Genomic DNA, 24,627 nt, shown 5'->3' with positions numbered 1-24,627 from the left:
TGCCATACAATAACGTCTATTGAGGTATTTCACTCACGTGACCAAGTCATGTGATGCTGCCATTTTGGATGGCACGGCTCGAATCAGTTTGAATGCGAGGAAGGCGACAAACGAAAAACATAAAAGAAAAAGGAGCGAGATGCAGAAAACACCTTCACTATCCAGTGATGTAGGGCATTTACAGGGCGAGCAGAGGGAGAGGTATTTGCAAAAATTGAGGTTAGCAGGCTTAGAGAACGACGTTTACCTGCTTCCACCAGGATTGTTCACTGACGTACGGAAGTACACAAAGCCCTCGTCTTTACCTGACTTCGGCCCACATGATCTGTATACCTATGTCGTTAAAAAACCATCGCTATACACAGGTATTGATCTGAACGCGTATACGAGTTTGGATGCCTACAAATATTTTGTGTCAGGCTGGGTAACATGCCTACATCAGCGGGTCGTCCCTGGAGCCGGTGGTCGCCATCTGATTACAGCTAAGGTTTGTTCATATTTTCATTTACTTTCGGTCCTCAGGATAAACAAAATGTTATTAAATGTCATTGAAATAACTTCTTAGTCTGTTGAGACATGGCCCGTTATAAATTTGCTGTTACCAGGCAGTGACCAAGAACTGTATTATTAGGGTCGGTGTAGTTGTAGCAGTGCACTAGCAATGCACTGTTAGCACTAGCTAATGTCAACAACAGTAGCTGGTATGTTACTGTAGCAATGTTTACGTTCAGTCATTTGGATGACTGTTAAAACCTTTCAGTCTCAAGTTTTTCCTTTACTGGATTTACTAGTTTACTGAGCTAGCGTGCTAGCTCGGGCAGGCTGGGAGCTAGCGCGCTCGGGCAAGCTGGGAGCTAGCGCGCGCTAGCCGGCCGGCGCGCGCTAGCTCCCAGCCTGCCCGAGCTAGCTCAGTAAACTAAATCCAGTAAAGGAAAAACTTGAGACTGAAAGGTTTTAACAGTCATCCAAATGACTGAACGTAAACATTGCTACAGTAACATACCAGCTACTGTTGTTGACATTAGCTAGTTTTGATGTCCAAAATGGCGGACACCGGGGCGTCACGTGACCCTGTGACGTCAGGTGAAATACCTCAATATAAAGCACTCACACTACATTTCTGTCACAATATTCTTACAAATATACAAGCTCGTGTCGTTTGCTTAACTCAGGGAGTTCAGAAATAAATAGTGTCGCGTTAAAAACCTACTGGATTTTCGGCGCGAATGATGAAAGAACCCACAGCCATTAAGAAGACAGGAGAATATTAACACTCATTAGGCTTCTGTAGATAAAGCCCTCCAGGATCAGTAGTCACTGGTCAGTGCTGATATACGTCATGGTGTTCAGCGCAGGCCGCCGCCTCCCTTTAATCTTCAGAGATCCATAACGAGGCTGTGACACATACAGGACCACGAGTTACAAACAGCCACCTTTATTTTTATTTTTTTTACTAAATAAAATCAGCACTGTCCCTTCCCCCCCCATGCTTATAATCTCCACATCCAGACGGACGCTTACAGCCAAACACAACTTGTTTAAAAGAACAGAAGATATTTTCTACATTGGACAAGATGTTTCTTGATATGGTGGTTCTCTAAAAAGTCCCTAGTTGCAGGATTACATTTTAGCCTCATTATAAAATCCTGCTTTTATACATTTAAATGAGAAACTTGGGCGGCACGGTGGTGTAGTGGTTAGCGCTGTCGCCTCACAGCAAGAAGGTCCTGGGTTCGAGCCCCGGGGCCGGCGAGGGCCTTTCTGTGCGGAGTTTGCATGTTCTCCCCGTGTCCACGTGGGTTTCCTCCGGGTGCTCCGGTTTCCCCCACAGTCCAAAGACATGCAGGTTAGGTTAACTGGTGACTCTAAATTGAGCGTAGGTGTGAATGTGAGTGTGAATGGTTGTCTGTGTCTGTGTGTCAGCCCTGTGATGACCTGGCGACTTGTCCAGGGTGTACCCCGCCTTTCACCCGTAGTCAGCTGGGATAGGCTCCAGCTTGCCTGCGACCCTGTAGAAGGATAAAGCGGCTAGAGATAATGAGATGAGATGAGAAACGAGAAACTTCCCAACTCCGTCGTGTGACGGACTGCCTGCATTTGGATCCGGGTAAGCGCTTATATTTTAGAACACGATGCCTGACACTTTCCTGTCAATGGTTTCAGAATCGCTTGTTTAAAAGATTTGTGGTAATATGGTACTTTTTCATGCTGAGTCAAAGTACTTCACACGTGTGGTGGTCTGGGAAAAACCTTCACCTGGGGAAATTCTCTCCTACACACAGATATGAAAACCACAGACTTTCCTGTAGCGAAATGCGTTTCTTCTTTGCATGCATCCAAACTCCAAGTAACATTACAGTTTCATTTTAAAACGTCTGGTTTCTCCCAAAATTTAATACTTTAAAAAAAAAAAAAAGGCATTTAAAGATTCCACTGAAATATCATACCAAGTGTCTAAAAAGCAACTGCTATAGAAATATTTTAATGAATTAATGCATTCAATTTAACATACGAGACATAAAAATAATAAACATGACCATGAAAGCTAGATCTAGCTTTATATCTGCTTTTATTCAATCCACATTCACCAGATATGGGCAATTGCATGCTCCGATTAGCTACTCTACTACTAGGCTATCAGTTCATATACCGTGAGTGGAGAAAAACAAAATGTTGAACCAACCGAGGACGAAATTAAAAAAAAAATAAAAAATAAGCAGCAAAATATGGAATGAAAGTATTTCATGGTAAGAACGTATCCTTTTTTTTTTTCAAGAATTATCATCGCATTTTTCACAAATTTCTCCTGTCATTTCATCGGTTTATTTACATTCTAAGCAGAAGTGATTTTGTCGGATGTTTTGTAAAGTTTTTATTTATCAAATTCACAAAAAAAAAAAAAAAAAAATGCTCCGTTTCTCAAAATCCAGTGAATGTGGATAGAATAAAACCGTTATCCCGCTCAATCTTGATGTACGTGGCTTATAGCCGACGAGGCGCATATCAGCTCATGTACGACTTCATTTCATGGAATAACTTAATTATATACAGCGGGTATATCACCTACAGCTGTTTTTTCATCTGTGTGCTTTAAAACTGGTGATCTTTGTAAAAAGTAGACAAGTTTAAAGGGGAACCGAAGGTAAATTTTTAATCAAAATTCTCTCTCATTTTATTAAATATTGGAATGCATTTTGATAGCTGTTTTGTCACTGCTATAGCAAGTTATGAGTGTTTAAAATATGAGATATATAAAATATCTCCATATGTCAAAGCGATGGCTGTAAAAGAGATTGGTTGAGGCCTGTGCGAAACATCATAGGACAGAAGTAAAGCATACAGCAGAAATCAAAGTGACCGACATCTGCCAATGTTGTCAAAAGACGCGCGCGCCCTCTTTCGAATGCTGATGTAATCAAGCCGGAAGTTTTGTTTGTTTCGATAGCAATCAGGAAAGTTTGAAAAGAAGTAGCCAGTAATCGTCATTTAAACTCGTTTTTATGCAATACTTCGTTTGGAAAACAGTTTTCAAAATGGCGGCACCGACACTTCACATTTTGAAGTCTCGGACAAGTCTCGTGAAGATCGCACGGATAAGCGACGCCTGCTGTGGACCAAACGCACTAAATTCAACACGGCTAAAAACCTAATAGGCCGATAAGTATAATATTGAATTGCGATTAGTTGCCAATACGAGTCACGATATAAGGTTACTAAAACCGAAAACGTAACTGAATAACACGTTAAGAATGACTTCAGTTCTCCTTTAATAACTATTTTTAAAAAAGCGCTATAAAAATATTACATAACAGCTATAAAAAGATTCAATAACTACATACAAGTAGAGCTGTACATTTTCAATCTGGACCTGGGGGGGGGCAAAAAAAACTGAACTCAAATTTAAGGTGAGTAGAAAAAGGAAAGCTACAACCGGTTTACTTCTGATGTTAAGTGCTAGATCACTTCATCCAACTGGAAAACAAAAACAGCACTGTGTATATTTACTAGGGGTCGGCCGATATTCTGCATTTTTAGGGTTATCGGTATCAGCCATAATTTCCACCGATATGCCGATAACATGCCTTTTTGCAGCCATTTTGTTCCTAACGCGACTGTCACTGCACGTCCTTTCCTGCACTCGCCTCCGAGTTCAAGAACACGGTCCCGCCCACCACATCATCTGATTTGTTTGGCACAAGAGATATAGCCAATCGACACGCGTAGCTAAACGCTGTGAACTGTTTCAAGGGGGCCGTACGGGCACCCGGGCAGAAGCGGCACAAGGGATACAGCCAATCAACACGCGTAGCTAAACGCTGTGAACTGTTTCAAGGCGGCCGTATGGGCACTCGGGCAGAAGCAGATCCCACTTCAAGGTAAGGACACGCTGCTTTTGCCGCAATAAGTCACAAACACACAAGTTGCAAAAGCACAACATCATTATATGTTTACATTCTTCATCTACTACTTGTTAAAATTGTCCATTTGCATCTGTGTAGCCAGGCAAACTTAGCTTACGGAAGGAAGCACTTGAATTAGCCTACAACCAACTAGTCTCACTGAAACTACATGTAATGCTTCCTTCACTACAATATAATCCTCCTAAATTGGGAATATTAGGCTTGGGCATTAAAAGCATTAGAATGTAGATGGTTACTTGTTAAGTTGTTACATAATAGGGAGTGATAGCCGACTTTGTTTGATTTTACTTTTTAAAAAATGCTGCAGGTAGCTCCCTACGCTTGATTTGTTATTTAAAAAACTACTTGAAGTTGGTAAGTCTTACTTAGTTCTTAGTGTAAAAGAATCCAGAGTGTATTTTCATTTATTTTCCACTGAAAATGGTGAGCTGTAATATAGTAGGGAGTGATTTATTTTTTTATTGGTGAATATTTATTTTATTATTATTTTATTTCTCATTTTATTCTAACTAATGTTTGACTTTATTGTACAAATGCTGCTGGCATCTCCCTGCACAAAATTTCATGTTCAATTTTACAATTAAACATACATTTCATGGATATGAAGGTCTGTGTCAGTGTGTGCTATGTTTAATTTCATGTGAATTATAACGTTTACATTTATCGGTTGCACATATCGGTTATCGGCATCCCAATTCCATAATAATCGGTATCGGCCCTGAAAAAAAAAAAAAAAAAAAAAACATATCGGTCGATCCCTAATATTTACTTCTAGCAGAGCGCCAAAAACAGCTGGGTAACTTCATCTCTTTTTGCACCTTATTCCAATTTTTTACATACGTACATCTTTTCGAAGTTTGGAGCGTGAGATTTTGGTGCTTTGAGATCGCCTGAGGCCTCGCTGAGTTACAGCTTCATCTTCGGAGAACACCCCCTCGTTCTCATCATCAACTTGCTCATCCTCAGTGTCCTTGTAATAGTCTGAGAGGGAGAAATACATACGCAGTAGAAGCTTGGTTAGCACATAGTACAGAAATACAGAGAATTAAAAAAAAAAAGTCAACATCAAGAGTACCTAGATTCAGAGAAAAGGAAAAAGATAAAAACACACAGAGAGAAAGAGAGAGCCCTTTGTCCTTGTCTCAGGCTGTTCCTGGCACAGCTTTCTCCGAGTGCAATCGAGACTCTGGAGCGCCAGCCTGTGCCAGTGTGCCGCGTGTCCGTCCGGCGAATTTACATCGGCGCAGGCCGGGACACTCCGCTCGTCTCTCACCATACTGCAAATCCAACAGCAAAGCCAGAAAGCAGGCAGTGAACTTGTGTGTGTCAGTGTCACATTTGACCACATGGGGGCAGAAGAGACACAGCAACTGCCCCAGTCTCGCCTTTGAGCTTCCTTTGTCTGACTGCAACTGCAGACCCCAACAAATGTTTTCCATTAGTGAACCAGAACAACTTCCTCTGACTATGGTAGACACGCTGTCCATTTTGCATAGCTATTTTTGCTTTCTGGGCTCAAACAATACACAACCGAGTCACGAGGTCTGTAATCAGTGTGTTTATAAGAATACTTCAGATGCAGCCAAGTGATTGAGAAACCATGTGCTGACAAACACACACCAGGTCAGAGATAACCGGTCACGTTTAAAACGCCATGTTCTGTAGTGCTCCATTTTCAGGGCTTTAATCCAACAAGAGGCGGTAGCACTCAGCCCTGAATGGTCGCAACATCTCAGGCCTCATATGACCGACCGCAGGAAAAGGGAGACGAGAAAGAGCGCCTGAATCAAAGAACAAAGAGAGCTACTTCACTTGCCACTTTGACTGTTCCCTCAGCTGACCCCATTCCTTTACAAACACCAAAAACAGGGCTGTTAATGAGCGCTGACTGAATGACACAGCCGCTTTTGTTTTCTCAGTCATCTTTCAAAATGGAGAAAAAGAAGAAGGAAAAAAAAAACCCTACAATTAGCGGCTCGCTTCATCAGTGGACAACCTTGGCCGTCTCTTTCTGGCGGTGGCATTTTTGAAGTGACTCGCTTTATTGTGGCTCCGCCGCAGATGAGATGAAAATGACCTGGATGCCGGTGGAATTTCAAATGTGACTAGCGCATTAGCATACCGAGATAGAGTGCATTAGGTATTCTGCTCAAACGGCGGCTCACGGCACCCCCCCAACCCCCGCAAATTCTCACAAAACGCCAAGCTTTCTTGCTCTGAACGTGCCGCCTTTGCTTTATTATCCTCTACGGCTTGAGACTAATACAAAATCCATTCTGTTCGCTGCAAAGAGCTGGGAGCGGATAACAATGAACTTGTTGGATGCAGGCAAAATGGAGTCAGCAAGAGCACAGTGGGCTTTTCCGTTCTGCAGACAGCGTGTTCTCCTTCACGCTAGACAAGGCTAGGATTTAGTCAAGCAAGACGGTTCATATTTACCACCTACAGAAGTGGCACTAATTAATCCTCAAGGCAGCAGAGAGCAGACCAGCGAGCATGGGGCAAACAATACTCAGTGCTCTGAACCAGAGGACTAACACAGGGCTTTGTTTGGAGAGTGGCACGATAATCATTAAGCCGGCATTTACAGTAAGCGGAGATAACCGTACCGGCTCCGTCGTGCTGGGTGGAGCCTACTGCTCTCCTGGCGGGATTGCAGCTGGAGTAGGACGGGTATTGCTCGCCGCCCCCGTCATCCTGCGGGATCTGGGTGAGGTCGGCCATGCTGAAACTTCTCAGCTTCTCCGTGATGGCACCCTGTCCCTGAGGAGAGCAAACATAAGAATATTAAAACAAACATCACATGCGGACCTTGATACGACTGCACTACGATCACATACGCAACAGCATGCATGCGGATGAACGTTTCAAAACGTGTAACCCAAAGTGTAAATGTGCGACACAAATGGAGACCTGTTGCTAGTGTGCTTATGGGAGACCACAAGAAAGACAGAAATATGTACTGAGCAGACGTAGCGTGCGCCGTGATGGAGAGATCATTAGTGGTTAACACCATGTGTGAATCAGTTTGAAACACTTTAAAAGATGTGTTTAAAATGACGCTTCGTTTCCCCATGCTGTAAACTGGATACCATTACCTCCACTGGAGACGGCAGGAAGGCAGAGTTCCTATCAGACATGTGTCAGTAAAAGGTGAAGAGGGAGGAAAAAACAAAAAAAAAAAGAGAGAGAGAGATCGAAACGAGGGTTAGGATCCAAAAAGGAGAAGACGAGCATAGTGTGAAATAAGGATGATGAAGAAGAAGAAGACATAAAAACATCACAATGCTTAGACAATATGGGAATTCTCCATTTTGAAAAAGGTTCCTGCTCCCTTCTGGCACTTCATCCTCTATTCAAAAAAACAACAACAAAACCCAGATGTGCTCCAATTTTAAAATCAAGACATCAGCTGATTTCAGACTTCCATGTTCGGAGATGTTTTCTCCTTACGAACAGATATCCGTGTGCTTTATTTCAACCCTTTGGGGCTGCTGCGAATTCCATATCGTTTTGATTTATATTGCAATAAGGGAGCCAAAACGTTAAGGAAATAAATGTGTCTGAAATTCCATACTAAGGGGCAACCCTACACGCGTAACTAATAGAACCAAAACCAAAGCGGCAGAACAGCGGCCTACAAACACGTACGCCCACAGAAACCCCAGATACATTTACACAAAACACACCGAGTGATGAGCTGTAGCGCACGAGCGCGCGCGCGCACACACACACACAGTCATGCAGTTTGTCACTTGCCTTGACAGCTGCAGAGACAGCTGCGGTAGCTGCTATACTTAGGCCCTGCTTGCCGAAGTGAAGCATTGTTTCATAGCTGCGTTCTTTAGCTTGAACAATGTAGTCATCGATTTCCTTGAAGCAAAAACAAAGTGAAGGTTAGGAGGTTCGTACAGGCAGATTCACAACAAGATGGCAGATAAAAATCAGGACATAAATCTCAGGTGGGCTGAAGGGAGAATCTTGTAAACCTGACTGTCCTAAAACCTTGTCTTCTAAATTCCTTTGCAGTATATACAGTGGAGAGATTTATTTAGCTGACAATTCAGTATACTCCTACACCTCAATTATAAAACAATACATTAACTTGAACAAATCTTACTAATATGATCTGTTAAAACATTTCATTAATAAAAAAAAAAAAACAAGCTCAACGGTGAGCTACTGCTCACTTATGTAACCCCTCTTGCCCAGCTCTTGCTTAGATCAGAACGCAAGCAATCGAAGGAATAGGACACTTATTATGAACGTTGACTTCAACAAATAATTAACCCTGAAACCAGTAAGTAAACAGCAGTGTCTCTCCCCAGGGATTTCAAATAGCATCCTGGTAAACGGTCATTTTGAAACAGCATTTTGCTTCTTGAAATAGCGTCAAAATCCACCCTGTGTTTCATAAATACATTCAGTTGGTAAACAGGAAGTCGATGTGCGACAGACCTGAAAATGGTATACACGGTATAGAACCCCAAGCTGAAGCTCGCTACCAAGCATCAAGCAGCTGTGATTTGTAGTTACTGAGAAAAATGTTACGAAAATTTTGTAAATCCACCCTACAAATTTCGTAAATGCATTCAGTCGGTAAACAGGAAGTCGATGTGCGACAGACCTGAAAACGCTATACACGGTATAGAACCCCAAGCTGAAGCTAGCTACCAAATATCAAGCAGCTGTGATTTGTAGTTACTGAGAAAAATGTTACGAAAATTTTGTAAATCCACCCTACAAATTTCGTAAATGCATTTAGTCGGTAAACAGGAAGTCGATGTGCAACAGACCTGAAAGTGGTATACACGGTATAGAACCCCAAGCTGAAGTTTGGTACCAAGTGACTGATTTGTAGTTGCTGAGAAAAAGGGCGTTTCGGACGGACGGACAAAGGTAAACCAGTATATCCCGCTCCTTCAAAGCGGGGGTATAATAAAAACCTACCAAGTTTTAAAAATTGTTATTATTTTTTAAAATTCTACCTTCATATACACTCACCAGCCACGTTAAATCATTAATTATCCAAATCAGCCAATTATTTGGCAGCAAAACGATATACAAAATCATGCAGACGCTGGACATGTTCACATCATCTCATCTCATTATCTCTAGCCGCTTTATCCTTCTACAGGGTCGCAGGCAAGCTGGAGCCTATCCCAGCTGACTACGGGCGAAAGGCGGGGTACACCCTGGACAAGTCGCCAGGTCATCACAGGGCTGACACATAGACACAGACAACCATTCACACTCACATTCACACCTACGGTCAATTTAGAGTCACCAGTTAACCTAACCTGCATGTCTTTGGACTGTGGGGGAAACCGGAGCACCCGGAGGAAACCCACGCGGACACGGGGAGAACATGCAAACTCCGCACAGAAAGGCCCTCGCCGGCCACGGGGCTCGAACCCGGACCTTCTTGCTGTGAGGCGACAGCGCTAACCACTACACCACCGTGCCGCCACGTTAAATCATTAATTATCCAAATCAGCCAATTATTTGGCAGCAAAACGATGTACAAAATCATGCAGACGCTGGACATGTTCATCAAATGTCAGAAAAATTCTCTCAGCAAGTATCTCACTGGCCATGGACTTTTTTTTTTGGTGCCAGATGGACTGGTTGGAGTATTTCAGAAACTGCTGATCTCCTGGGGTTCTCTCTCACACACACACACACACACACACACACACACACACAAATCTCTCGAGGTTGCATAGAATGGTGTGAAAAACAAAAAACATTGTGTGAGCGACAGTTCTGTGGGTCTTGCTGATGAGAGGTCAGAAGAAAATTATATAGCCAGATTGGTTTGAGCTGCCAGGTAACTCATTGAAAATCACCCTTTACAACCGTGGTGAGCAGAAAAGCATCTCGGAACGAACACCATGTCCAACACTGAAACGGAGGAGGAGATACAAAAGCAGGGTTCCACTGCTGAGAGTCGAGAACAGGAATCTGAGGATCACCAAAACTGGGCAGCTGTGGCTGGTGAGCGTAGTTAAATTGAAGGTTTGCGTAGACTGTACTCCCTGCATGTACAAATGGTTATGGGTTCACTAACTATCAGTATCAGACTTATGGATTTATGAATAAGATTTTTAAAAACTGCCTGTAAGGACAAACTCACATTTCATGCAATTACGGAAGTATGAGGCAGAACTACATTAACGGATACAGCTATTAAATTACAGTCATCATATTCACACTAACAGGAAGCAAACTATGAAATAATTGTATTCCCGCTATGGGGACACCACACTGTGCTACGTCAGTACTGACAAGGCAGTAAAAATATTCAAATATACATCAGGAGGTCACACTTATTCCCAGTTAAAAGACTATTAATATAAATTTATTATCTAATGACAACACTAGGGCAGCACAGTGGTGTAGTGGTTAGCGCTGTCGCCTGACAGCAAGAAGGTCCGGGTTCAAGCCCCGTGGCCGGCGAGGGCCTTTCTGTGCGGAGTTTGCATGTTGTCCGCGTGTCCGTGTGGGTTTCCTCCGGGTGCTCCGGTTTCCCCCACAGTCCAAAGACATGCAGGTTAGGTTAACTGGTGACTCTAAATTGACCGTAGGTGTGAATGTGAGTGTGAATGGTTGTCTGTGTCTATGTGTCAGCCCTGTGATGACCTGGCGACTTGTCCAGGGTGTACCCCGCCTTTCGCCCGTAGTCAGCTGGGATAGGCTCCAGCTTGCCTGTGACCCTGTAGAACAGGATAAAGCGGCTACAGATAATGAGATGAGATGACAACACTAATATCTGGGATATAAACCATCAGGTGCAGCAATTCAAGTGAATTAAAAAGCACAATTACCCTTTCTTTTGAAGTCAGTAGAGGATGCAGGACCTTTCTGTAGATTACACTGGCTCCTCGAGTGTAGGGAGACATGAGCCAGATCACACAAGCGATCTTTATTTCATAATAGAGCGGAAACCTTCATACACAAATACACAGAGACAAATTGCATCCTGTTAAAATCAGACAAAATAATTACAGTGTGTATTCCAACAACAGACTGATTTCAGTGATCGCAGATTAAAAAGGCAACTTCGTTTCATTAAAGTCAGATCGTCTTCCTGGATGCTCCGAGCTGGGACGGCACTGGCAAGTCCCGAAAATATAACGACTTGTTTGTTTGGTTTGACACCAATCACACACAAAATCAGGCAAATGAGGCATTAGAGTCACGCGAGGTTAACGTGTGATTAGTGCCCTGCCAGTCTTACCAGGCTATGCTGAGGTCGGCGATGGTTTCTGCTACCGTGTAAAGTGCAAACACGATCCAATACATCATCCAGCGGACCTGCGCAGAAGAGGAACACGTGAAAAAAAAAAAAAAGACTTAGGAGTGAGTATGAAGAGATTCAGAATGTACATATCCATGCGCAAAAATAGATAAAAGACCATTCGTAAATGGTGTTTTTCAGGCATTGTCAGGGTCCCTGCTGCGCTTGTCACGCTCGTCGTTGACGAACGTAATCCATCAGTGATGAAGAGAAAATTACTAGCAGTCGTCGCAGTGATGAATGCATGTCATCTTTATCATAAGTCATCTTTTCTAGAAATCCCTCCACAAATCCCTCAGTTTACTGAAATCCAACTGCAGCGAAGAGACGGCGGGAAGCCAGAGTGTAAACAATGAGCATGTGCTTGTGACTCATTAAAAAAAATATATATATATATTATATATTATATATATATATATATATATATATATATATATATATATATATCGATTACACAGTGACTAAAATGAGTGCCAAGCTTTTGACCACCCTCAATGGGTCTTAAATCAGTCTGGTGTGGTGGGGTGTAATAATCTCTGCGTGATTAAATTTCTTTGCGCAGTCTTCTTTATGCACTGAAGATTTAAGGGCTGAAACAGGCACGGGGGAGGCACACTCAGAGCCCTGACTGTCCCCGAGAACATCGGACAGTCAGTGCGTTTACATGCACATCCAAATCGAGCTACTGTCGGTAATCGAGCTAAGGGTCCCAGCAGGGGTGCCAGAGAAATCCAATCCTACATGCACACAAGGAAATCGAGCTATTGTGTGAGGTACATTGTGCACCCAAGCCACAGGTGGCGCTACACACCCCATGTGTTGGTACACTTCCGGTTGTCGTCATGAAGAGCTATTCAAGAGTATAAACAAAGTTATCAGCAGTGTTGCCAGATACTGCTGACGTTTTCCAGCCCAAAACATGTTCAAATCCACCAAAATGCACTTGAAACTACCCAATCTGGCAACACTGGCAGTTCCGTGTTCACAAGTTCCGTGCTCAAGCTGTTAGGCTTGCTCTAACAGACTGTATGGCTACAAACTGTCCTGCGCAGACCACTGTTTTGTAAGACAACTTATTTTGCACATTTGTATATTTTTCTAAAGTCCATTTTTTGCTTACAAAAAATTTTTTTTTTCTTACAATTTAACTTATGTCTTAATAAACACACAAAAAGTTCAATTGTTTTGTTTTTATTGACATTCTTCAGATGTTGGACATATATATACACATACACACACACACACACACAAATACAGTGACTTGTTTATGTACACAATTCACAGCTATGCAACAGCTGTACTACAGTAAGTGAGCTAAATTTTAACAGTGCAAACAATGCCACAAAAAGAAAAGATTCATGCCGTTGTCATGATTCGTTGTCATGCCGACCGAGGCTGTTGTGTTTCCCGCTTGTGGTCTCGTCACTCATCACTTCCGGAAGGGGCAGTGCTGAAGTAAGTAGCTCGACTACGTAGCTCGATAGGGTTTACATGCACTAAGTAGCTCGGCTAAAATCGCATAATCTAGGTCGTGTAGCTCGATTACGAGAAATCAAGTTCGGTTCGATTTCAGCCTAGCTAAGGTGCTTCCATGGCATTTAGAACTTCGATTTCAGTCGAGCAACGGCAGAAATTCGATTTTCTCTATGTGCATGTAAACGCACTGAATGTTAGTAATACAGGGGTCGGTTTAACCCCCCCCAAAGTGAAAGTGCTGTCAGCCGACAAGCGACTGAAGGGAGCCATGTTTCGTGGCATGTTGAGTCCCCATGGCTAATGTATGACAAAAACCGTGGTGTCATTCTGTGTTCGGTTCGTAAGTCGACGGGAAATTCGGATTCCTTCACGGTTGGTTGTTCCGAGACTCTCCAACTCTGTTCAATTGTAAATCAAGATTTGTGTTGAAGTAAAGGCTAAACGGAGTCCTAATACCTCTTTTGAATAATTCCCTGCTAAAATAACCTTCAGTAAGCTCAAACTAAAGAGGTTTAATTTTAGTTGATGGTGCACATGGGGCCCAAAACCAAGTCTCTCTTATTAGAGTCTGGAGCGGAGCCCAAATTTTATATGTAGTGGAGAGGCCGAGCTGTACCTGTACAAGTGTTTGAATGCTTGGTATAAACCTGTATTAAGTCCACTTTATGTCGGTAACTAAGAAAAAGTGAATACTTCTTTGACTTGATTTTTAAAAGGAAAAAAGTGGAGAATATATTTTTCAGAACCTAAGGGGAACACTGCATTGTGCTGCAACGTACATGGGTAAGATTACCATGTATTACTAGTCAACCAAATTTTCACCCAAGTTCACGAAGCTCCACCCACGGGATCAGCGCTGGCCTGTAGCGCGCCTAAAATGACCGGCAGAAGAAATGCATTTTCCAAACAGGTTCCCGCAGTGACAATACACTTGTACCACAATCTAATCCACTGCTTGTTTTTAAAATCATGTTCTACACGTCTTCCAGGTTATTTGCATAAGTAAGGAATAAAACAAATCCGCTATGGCATCTTGAAAATGTTAATACTACGGGATTTTTCCAATCGCTGCACAGATGAATGCGCAATATGTGCAATCGTGAACATAAAGTCGCTAAAGATATGAACTTTGCCTTAACACAGAACTCCTTCACAACTCGTCACTTCTCAGAATTGCAGCCATCGGAGTCGAGAGTCCAAATTTCAGAATATTAAAAACCTGGCCTGCTTACAAGCTCCTTTACATTCAGCGTGGGCAAACGCCTAATCACACAGAGTGGCTTCCTAACGCAAATCCAATCACACGTCTCCTCCTGGCACGAGATGGAACACAGTCAAGTGTAACAGAAAATCATTACGGCCATGACTAATTTCCATCCCTGTTCTCGGGCTCTCATTCATTTTCTCCCAGTCCTTGTCATTCCCCCTTAGTATCTCTCCAGCTCTCTCTTTTGTGGTGTGACAGGGCCTGTTTTGTATGCTCTGCCTTGCGTACCTTGTCTCAGCTCGGAGCAGCAGCAGGCTTTCACAGAGCTCCTTAGCGTTTCAATTTCAAAAGGTAGTGCAGACGATCATGTGATTCTCCCCCCCCCCCCGCCCCAGCCTTGGGCTGAGCCTCTCTGAAGTATTAGGTGATATTTTCAGCTTGGCTGAACAAAGCAAAAATGAATCTATTTCGCAGGCCGCGTCACCAGCCTGACAGGCATCACCACATTTAATTGCTGACCTCGTCGTGAACCTGCTCTGGGTGTGAGAGTGATCGACGGATTGCATCAGCCCAAGGGAATTGCTGTTGTGTGCTGGTGACGAGGTATCAATTGAAAATCAGCTTGCCATCATGCAGGCACATGAAAATGTCTGTTCTGCTTCTCACTGCTAACAGCAACAATAAGAATATGACCTCAATTAGGTCTGGTGGTCTTTTTCTCCCCCCCCCCGTCCTCGTCGTAATCCTCCGGACATTCACCAGTCAGCAATTACCCGGATTTCATTACAGAGGTATGTGGGATGTAAGCAGAAGCAGAGAGAGTGTTTTACCTTACAGGAGGGGGAACGTGAGAGAACAGTGCTCGAGAGCTGCAGCTGTGGGCCGCCATCCAACACAAGCATTCCTTTCCTGTCCAACCCCGCCTGAGGACTCACGCTGACGGCTCCTCTAAAAACCAGGCTTAGAAATAATCTGGTTCTGCAGCTAGCCCGTGCATACAAAACACTACACTCTGTTCAACCAATGTAGAAATCATTAAACATGCTTTACTATTGTCAAAAAATTATTATTATTATTATGCACGAAGAAAACCAAAGGTTAAACTGCTTTTAAAGTTCAGCAAAAACCCATACTCTGGCAACTACCACGTTTTAAGTGGGGGGATAGAAGGGCCTGAGCACAAAGCATAATTTGTCTGGGCTATTTTGGACATGATTTGAAGAGAGTCCCTGAATTACTGGTCTGCCATTCAGTCTGCTCTCAAAGACGAGTGTGACCGCAGTCAGGATGTGTTTGGAGAGTTTAAAAAACTGCTTTAGTGGTCGAATGCTCTTTACTCTGTTTTCCAGTGCCAGTTAAATTCAGCCTACGTTTACTGAAATGTACTTTCCATTTGAACGCTTAACATTTTACAGAATGGCATAAACATCTGGAACCTAAAACTGTGCTCCCCTCGTTAATTTGCCACTGCTGCATGTGACCGGTGAAGTCAGGCAGCTCAAATCTGATTTGTGTGTGAGTGAGAGAGCGAGAGAGAGACCAAGGGAAGGTATCTGACTTCAATGGAAGTTTTTTTGCAGTGTGAACAGCAACAGTGTGAAGCCACATTTGTCTGTGGTTTTAAATCTCATTAAAATCAGATTTAGCGTCGGACCGAAATTGAATTTCACGAGTTTTCTGACCATTCCTTCGTCACAAAAGCCAGACGGATAGCTTTTGCCATTTCCACAGCTATTCTAGCTCTCCTACATTGTTGTTTTGCCATGCTTCCGGTGTTGGCTAATAAAAAGGACACTGCTCAGCATATAGGCAAAAAGCCACGCAAATTCCGATTTGACCACCATCATCGCACATGGCCGCGAATCAGATACACATCTGATCTGCATTACATTATATTAATGGCATTTAGCAGACGCTCTTATCCAGAGCGACACACAAACAGCCTGGGGAGCAGTTGGGAGTTCGGTGCCTTGCTCAAGGGCACTTCAGCCATTCCTGCTGGTCCTGGGAATCGAACCGGCAACCTTTTGGTCCCAAAGCTGCTTCTCCAACCATTAGGCCATGGCTTCCCATGACTCGACCCTGATTTGAAAAGATCGGATTTTTATGTCCACACAGCCCTGAAACGATCAGTTCAGCCTGTGAGTGTATGTGAATGCAGCCAAAGTTAAAGGAGGTCTGCATCCATGACTCGCATAGCTGTAGGTCCCACTGTGAAAGAAGTTTTAGAAGAAGCAAACTTTAAATCACATACATTACAGAACAGTGAAGTGCCTTCCTTCACATATTCCAGCTTGTTAGGAAGCTGGGGTCAGCCATGATACAGTGCCCCAAAGCAGAGAGAGTTAATTGTCTTGCTCAGCAGTGGCAGTTTGATGCTCGAACCCCTGACCTTCTGATTATTAATCCAGAGCCTTAACAGTTGAGGCACCATTGCCACCTAAAGTAGTGAATCAGGGAATTGAACCCTGGTTTTCTGCATGACAGGTGTAGATACTGTCCACTGTACTAACAAGGAGTTGGTATAGTTTGTGATCCATGCCCTTTGCCTAATCAGTGTGGTTTGTTTGTTAACAATCTAGCATCTAGACAGTTGCACCGATTGACTTCAAATTTTCAGGGTAGGTGGGCAATGGTCCGTAGATTACCTGATTAAATTTTAGGGGTAAAATCGGGTCAAGGTGAAGGTCACCGGAAAGGTCAACCTTTCGGTCAAAACACCATTTTCCATTATAACTCAAAAACGGTTGCCGATAGACAGATGTTTACTATTATGAGCGGATAGGAACTCCCATATGGCCTTTCATTTGGCACCATGATCTTTGACCTTGAGTGACCCTGAAAGGTCAAACTCAAGGTCACAGATTTTCAAAGAGCTGTAACTTGAAAATGGTTGACGGTAGACAGATATTTACCATTATCAACTTGTAGGAAGTGCCATATGGGCTTTCATTTGGCATCATGACCATTTAAGGTCAAACTGAAGGTCATGGGTTTTCAAAGGGCTTTAACTTTAAAATGGTTCATGATGGGGCGCCGTGCCATGGATCCGGGGACCCGGGTTTGGTTCCGACCCGGGGTCGTTTCCTGGTCCCTCCCCCCCCGCTCATTTCCTGTCTCTACACTGTCCTATCCAATAAAGGTGAAAAAGCCCAAAAAATATCTTTAAAAAAATGGTTCATGATAGCCAGATGTTTACCATTATCAACATATAAGAAGTCTCATATGGGCTTTCAGTTGCCACCAAGACCTTTGACCTTGAATGACTTTGAAATGTCAAACTCAAGGTCATGGATTTTCATAGGACTATAACCTGACAGCTGATGATTGAGAAATATTACCATTATCAACATATAGGTATAAAATAAGTGCTGCTGGGCGAGGTTTGTTTTGCCTGGCAACACTTTTTTAAAAATATATTTAAGAGTTGTAACCAAAACAGAAACACTGAGTGAATCAGAGTATCACTACAAACATTCATATTTAAAGTTTATAGCTCATTCAGCAAGACTGAGCAATACCCCTCGCTGACAACAACCCTGCACAATGCTTTTATGGTGTCCCAGAAAATCTTGTGGGTGGAAAGAAACTTTTTTTTTTTTAAACATGGACTTTCAGTTTGGCTGTAATTAAGCTCACATGCAGCAGGATCAGAGAGAAGCACAATTTAGCTCAAAAATCCAGCTTAGCTCAGCACTAAAGTAGGCCCAGGCTCCTCTCGTTCATGCGTTATACCCTCCAGACTATAGAAATAACACAGCTACTTACATAACCATTTTAAAGAAACTTTTGAGCTCGCTTGATCTCTCTCTCTCCTCTAAACAAGCAAGCGTGTGTGTGAGAGAGAGAAAAAAAGAGGAAAAAAAAAAAAAAAAGTGTAGTGATAATGCAGACCAACAAAGTGTTTCTCAAACCAGGGTCGGTGGAGATGATTTACCACCACCAGGGTAAATGGAGATGCTACGAAGTGCATTGATCTGAAAAAGGAAACATCTCAGGAATTTCTTCTTTCACAAGTTAATTTAATGCAGTTAGAAGTATTAATATGATCAAATGGGCTTAGCCTTATAATTAAATGCATTTCCGACAAGGAGAATGTACAATTTTTTTTTTCATTTCTGGTTGAGAGTACGTCGTGCGCGTTCTGGCTGCCGCTTCTCACTGGAGCTTTTTTATTTTATTTCTTTTTCTATTTTTTCTCTGTGTGTTTGTGTAGTTTGATGTTTGAGTGTTTTGTCCGCCGATTGTGGTGTAGATCCAGACCTAGTTTTGGGCGTCGGTTCCCTCCAGGCCTTGGTTCGCCGTGGGCGATGCCTGCGCTCCCAGCTGTGGACTGCAGTGAGCTCGTTGCTCATTTTACATCGTGGTTGTCCAGCGCTCTGCGCTTTAACGCTTGGCGTGATGTTCCGAGCGATGTTGCTCGGTGGTGTCGCGGCGGCTGTGCAGGCGGTTTGGGACACACCAGTGCTCTGCGTGGCGGAGCTTCTCTGCTCGCTTTGTGGATCCACGGCGTGGTGTTCGAGCAATGTTGCTGACGGCGTCGGTGCTGGAGATGTGGGACTTGTCTTCGCGCGCTACACCACGAGAATTACATCCTGACCCCTACTTGGTGGACTTTTTACTATTTATTTATTTTATTATTTATTTTTTCTTTCCTTGTCTATAATTGTAAAGCGTCCTTGGGTTTTTTGAAAGGCACTATATAAATTTAACATTATTATTATTATTATTATTATTATGTGAATGAGATGCAAGCTTGCGCAATGTAATTCAAGTCTCCGCATATTCCATTGCTACAACACCCAGTGATGTTTGCTTTGATTACATTACTAGCCTTACCAACATTTCTGTATTTTGATCAAGTGCTCTGCATGTTTACAATGGCGTACGCTAGAACGAGTACACAAAAACACACCGATCTTTTTCCCCCCGAATAGACGAGTTTCACATGACGTCATCGCAACTACGGATTTGTTTATGCGGCCGTATTGCCTGGCAAGCTGTGTGTTTGACAACAACCGGCACAAAGGTTATGAGCCAAATTCAGCCGACACTAGGGCTGAACGATATGGACAAAATTTCATATCTCGATATTCATGCCAGATATCTCGATATTCATGCCAGATATCTCGATATCGATACGATATGATGACGGGTTCGGTGAAAACCAAGCATTTTTCAGAAAAATAAAAACATAATACAAAAAAAAAAAAAAATGTGGAAAGTGCATATGGTTTATATGACCAGTGATATGAAACAAGTTCAGTTACACAAATTGAAACGTAGCGATTTTCTATGCTATGGAAAGTCCGCACTATAATGACAGGCATACTAACACCTTCTGCGCGCTTCGGCAGTGCATTGATACGGAGCTCAGATATCAGTGCGCTGTCGAAGCGCGCAGAAGGTGTTAGTACGCCTGTCATTATAGTGCGGACTTTCCATAGCATAGAAAATCGCTACGTTTCAATTTGTGTAACTGAACTTGTTTCATATCACTGGTCATATAAACCTATGTAAACAGGAAAAACGCGGAAGAGTTTGGTCGCATCTAACTACAGCCCCAAAAAATACCGTTGGCCATGCTGAGCCTAGCTACATTGCTAACAGGAGTGACAGCACGTCTGACTGACTGGGAGGTCGCGCAAAGCTCGGATAGGTACGGAGCAGCTCGTCTCAATTCAGATAAGAGCATATTTCATTATGGAAATACGGTGGACTGTTCCTTTAACACCCCCCCCCAAAAAAAAAAAAACATGCACTTTCACACCCCCTTCACAAATTTCCTCCCCCTTACCCAAAGTCACAATGATTGGAGAAATATTACCAATGCGGCACGTGCTTCCGTTTGGCAGTACAGCCATGGTGACAGAGTATGGAGGAAACATGAGGCGAGTATGGCGTTTGTGCACATGAATGAACCGGAGATTTAAACAGCTATATGGGTGTAAAATGTTGCATGAGAGTGGGTACCTCACCCTGATGCCGGAGATGTTAGACTAAATACTTGGCACGGAAATATCTGTGTTATGGCTGGTTTGTTTATTAGCGCGACAAGCGCTAATTATTTTTAATGACGGGGGTAACAACATAATGAACAATGAATTTGGGAACACATACCTGAGGGCTGTAGGTCAACTGGAGACAACTTTCATGCTGCAAATAGTGTAGGCAAACTTTAAAAGCTGTGTGTATGTGGGTAGCACGTGTGTAGTGTGCGTGTGTATTAGGGGTCGACCGATAATCGGCCTGGCCGATATATCGGGCCGATATTCTGCATTTTTAGGGTTATCGGTATCGGCCATAATTTCCACCGATATGCTGATAACATGCCTTTTTGCAGCCATTTCGTTCCTAACACGACTGTCACTGCACGTCCTTTCCTGCATTCGCCTCTCTGAGTTCAAGAACACGGTCCCGCCCACCACAACATCTGATTTGTTTGGCACAAGAGATATAGCCAATCGACACAAGTAGCTAAACACCGAACTGTTTCAAGGCGGCCGTACGGGCACTCGGGCAGAAGCGGCACAAGGGATACAGCCAATCAACACACGTAGCTAAACGCTGTGAACTGTTTCAAGGCGGCCGTACGGGCACTCAGGCAGAAGCAGATCCCACTTCAAGGTAAGGACACGCTGCTTTTGCCGCAATAAGTCACAAACACACAAGTTGCAAAAGCACATCATTATATGTTTACATTCTTCATCTACTACTCATTAAAATTGTCCATTTGCATCTGTGTAGCCAGGCAAACTTAGCTTACGGAAGGAAGCACTTGAATTAGCCTACAACCAACTAGTCTCACTGAAACTACATGTAATGCTTCCTTCACCATAATATAATCCTCCTAAATTGGGAATATTAGGCGTGGGCATTAAAAGCATTAGAATGTAGATGGTTACTTGTTACATAATAGGGAGTGATCACCTACTTTATGTTTGATTTTACTTTTTAAAAAATGCTGCAGGCAGCTCCCTACACTTGATTTATTTAAAAACTACTTGAAGTTGGTAAGTCTTACTTAGTTCTTAGTGTAAAAGAATCCAGAGTGTATTTTCATTTATTTTCCACTGAAAATGGTGAGCTGTAATATAGTAGGGAGTGATTTATTTTTTTATTGGTGAATATTTTATCATTATTTTATTTCTCATTTTATTCTAACTAATGTTTGACTTTATGATACAAATGCTGCTGGCATCTCCCTGCACAAAATTTCATGTTCAATTTTATAATTAAACATACATTTCATGGATATGAAGGTCTGTGTCAGTGTGTGCTATGTTTAATTTCATGTGAATTATAATGTTTACATTTATCGGTTATCGGCATCCCAATTCCATAATAATTGGTATCGGCCCTGAAAAAAAAAAAAACATATCGGTCGATCCCTAGTGTGTATGCATGCATGCATGCAGGCGCTCAATGTCTCTCATAGCCCCTCCTTGTCTCGCGGTGCTACCGTGATACATGCAGTTAATCAAAGAAGGAAAAAGTCCACAAATGTCCATAATTCAAATATAAACATCATAAAATCTATAAAACACTACACTCGTGAGAAGGGCAGAGCTACCTTCTCACAAAAGTTCCATCTAAAAGAACAATGCCAGAGACCTGTAGTGCTTTTGGATGTAATAACAGACATGGAGATAAACCTGGTTAACTTTTCACCACTTCCTGGCGAACCCAGAAAGATGAGAAAAATGGCGAGCTGCAGTTAAATGAGAAGAAAAACATTCCCACATGTGTGGAGAACACATCAGGTTAGTGTGCAACGTTAAAATGGAGATCTGGATGTGGGCTTTGGAGGCGATATTTTTTTTATTAGACCTAATGCTCGGTGAGACTAGCGGCATGTTTGGTATGTACCGATGATGTAGATGAGACTAAACACCATAAAATATGTTAGAGCTAGGCTCTGGCTTATTTATTACTATTAGAAGTCTACATTTGAGCTTACCCTTGTCATAAGGTATTTTTCTTTATTAGGAAAAATACCACAACAACATACCGACATCTGCCTTTAGCATCTTCAGTGTATTTAGAAATCCCAAATACAAAATAGTTCAGGATGTCGTAGTGTCTTAAATCTGGTAGCTGGTTTGCTGAACACTTTTCAAATGGAATAAATATATTTGTGGGTAAATTAAGAAGCAGCCACCTTTATTTTTGGTCACATGTAAACTCAAGCACAACAAAAATCGCTTTTCTGCATTTAATCCATTTTGAGCAATGAACAAATGTGTGCATACAGAGAGACGTGCACAGAATAAACAATGAATACATTTGTAGGTAACTTGTATGGATCTGTGATGCCTGCATGTTTCAGCTTTTGGATGTAACGCGATCTGATGGCATAAAATACATTTTTAATGGTTTGAGAGAGATTATACTGACTGCAGTAGTCTCGATTTTCATTATTAATCATCATGGCTGTTTCTTTGTTTGCCTGGCAATACGGCAGACGCTGCCCGAAAGACAAACCTGTGACATCAGTGAAAGTCCTCTATAAAAAGGGGAGTTGAGCAAACAGACACACGAACCTGGAATGACTTGCGCAGATGTTTTGAACCAATATTAACGGACACTGACTGGAAGCGCCGCCTGCTCCCCCATGTCACATACTTAAGTGGAGAATGCTTTGAGTGTTTATTTTGTTTGTTTTTTTTAATATTAAACAAAACTACATCAGTACATGTTTGGCTTAACCAACATTCACGTTCCTATGCTGGTCAGCATGTGTTCAAACATTTTGAACAGTGAAAATAGCCATTTGTAAAGGATTGCATTGAAAGCGTACCCTTTTGTTTCCCTTTCCGTTTACTGTGCAGAATCGGCTAAAAAGCCACCTTCACGATTGCCACTGTAGGTAAACAATTCCTGACTGCACAGCTGATATGATGTCCTTCTTTGCTGCCATAAAACCTGAAACGGAAGAAAATGTGCAGTCTCCCATCTTTGTAGCCTATTTGCTCTGGATATTTTCATCGATTATCCTTTTTTTTTTTTTTTTAAATGGTAACTTGTATGAGTGTAACAATGCACATTGTGACCGTGTACAGTTTTGATGCTGTGCATTTATGCACGTCAAATAATTTGCTCAATTAGTCAGTTCTCATGCAGTTGCATCATCTGAACACCAGATGTCTCAACCTGTACAACCCATGGAGTTAAAAAGGGGTCAATAACTGGAACACAATGTCCAACATGTAGTACATTATACAGTTACACAACCACATTATGACCATTAAAAGGAGCTCTTCAGTAGCTTTCGAATAACAGCAGACGCAGAAGACGGTCATTTTAGCCGTCTCTGGAACTTCATTTCTGGTTACAAACACCACCTGGGGTTCTGCTGCAGCACGATGTGTTCTCTGATCATTTTCCCAGTTATCAATCCAATTTTTGGGGAAACTTCTATAAAAAAGGTATTTATTTTTAAGATATGGTGCAGTGGGCGGCGCGGTGGTGTAGTGGTTAGCGCTGTCGCATCACAGCAAGAAGGTCCGGGTTCGAGCCCCATGGCTGGCGAGGGCCTTTCTGTGTGGAGTTTGCATGTTCTCCCCGTGTCCGCGTGGGTTTCCTCCGGGTGCTCCGGTTTCCCCCACAGTCCAAAGACATGCAGGTTAGGTTAACTGGTGACTCTAAATTGACCATAGGTGTGAATGTGAGTGTGAATGGTTGTCTGTGTCTATGTGTCAGCCCTGTGATGACCTGGCGACTTGTCCAGGGTGTACCCCGCCTTGCGCCCGTAGTCAGCTGGGATAGGCTCCAGCTTGCCTGCGACCCTGTAGAAGGATAAAGCAGCTAGAGATAATGAGATGAGATGAGATGAGATATGGTGTAGTGCATTTTGCTCAAAATATTCTGGGAATCGAAATGAATGGTAACTAAGAAATTGTGAGCAGAGACAAATCATTATTGCGCAAGCATAATTAGACATACTGCAATGAAAGCAGAAAGAACAAACGAGAATACGAGACCAGCTACAAGGCAAAAACACTTTCACAAATCAAAACCATCACCCATTTTGAGATGAGATACATCAGAATGGGGTTTGCATGAATCGGTTTCAGTCAAAATACATGGATAATAAAGCATAAATAATCAATTCAGTTATGTTCTTTCCTTTACAGTCTGCTAAAGGAGCAGTTGGCTTCAAAAGATCACTCCAAGGTGCCGTTGCCAAAAGGTTTCAGAAACCGTAGACCAACGTCCAGATT

General features: G+C 42.6%; 1 protein-coding gene across 1 annotated transcript in view; it reads right to left on the bottom strand.

Moving 5' to 3' along the window:
* Window positions 1–967: 967 nt before the first annotated feature.
* reep3b (receptor accessory protein 3b) overlaps window positions 968–24,627 on the bottom strand; it is a 69,700-nt gene continuing 46,040 nt past the window's right edge. Inside the window, exons 3-8 of the mRNA XM_060939598.1 lie at window positions 11,662–11,738; window positions 11,249–11,369; window positions 8,181–8,294; window positions 7,031–7,184; window positions 5,266–5,402; window positions 968–1,395 (exon numbers count right to left, since the gene is read on the bottom strand). Of these exons, the coding sequence (XP_060795581.1) occupies window positions 1,315–1,395; window positions 5,266–5,402; window positions 7,031–7,184; window positions 8,181–8,294; window positions 11,249–11,369; window positions 11,662–11,738 (684 nt within the window). The 3' untranslated portion in view covers window positions 968–1,314. The remainder of the gene's footprint in view (window positions 1,396–5,265; window positions 5,403–7,030; window positions 7,185–8,180; window positions 8,295–11,248; window positions 11,370–11,661; window positions 11,739–24,627) is intronic.

This window comes from Neoarius graeffei, chromosome 14 (assembly GCF_027579695.1).
Source record: "Neoarius graeffei isolate fNeoGra1 chromosome 14, fNeoGra1.pri, whole genome shotgun sequence".
Classification (NCBI taxonomy): domain Eukaryota; kingdom Metazoa; phylum Chordata; class Actinopteri; order Siluriformes; family Ariidae; genus Neoarius; species Neoarius graeffei.
This window is presented reverse-complemented; position numbering and strand designations above follow the sequence as displayed.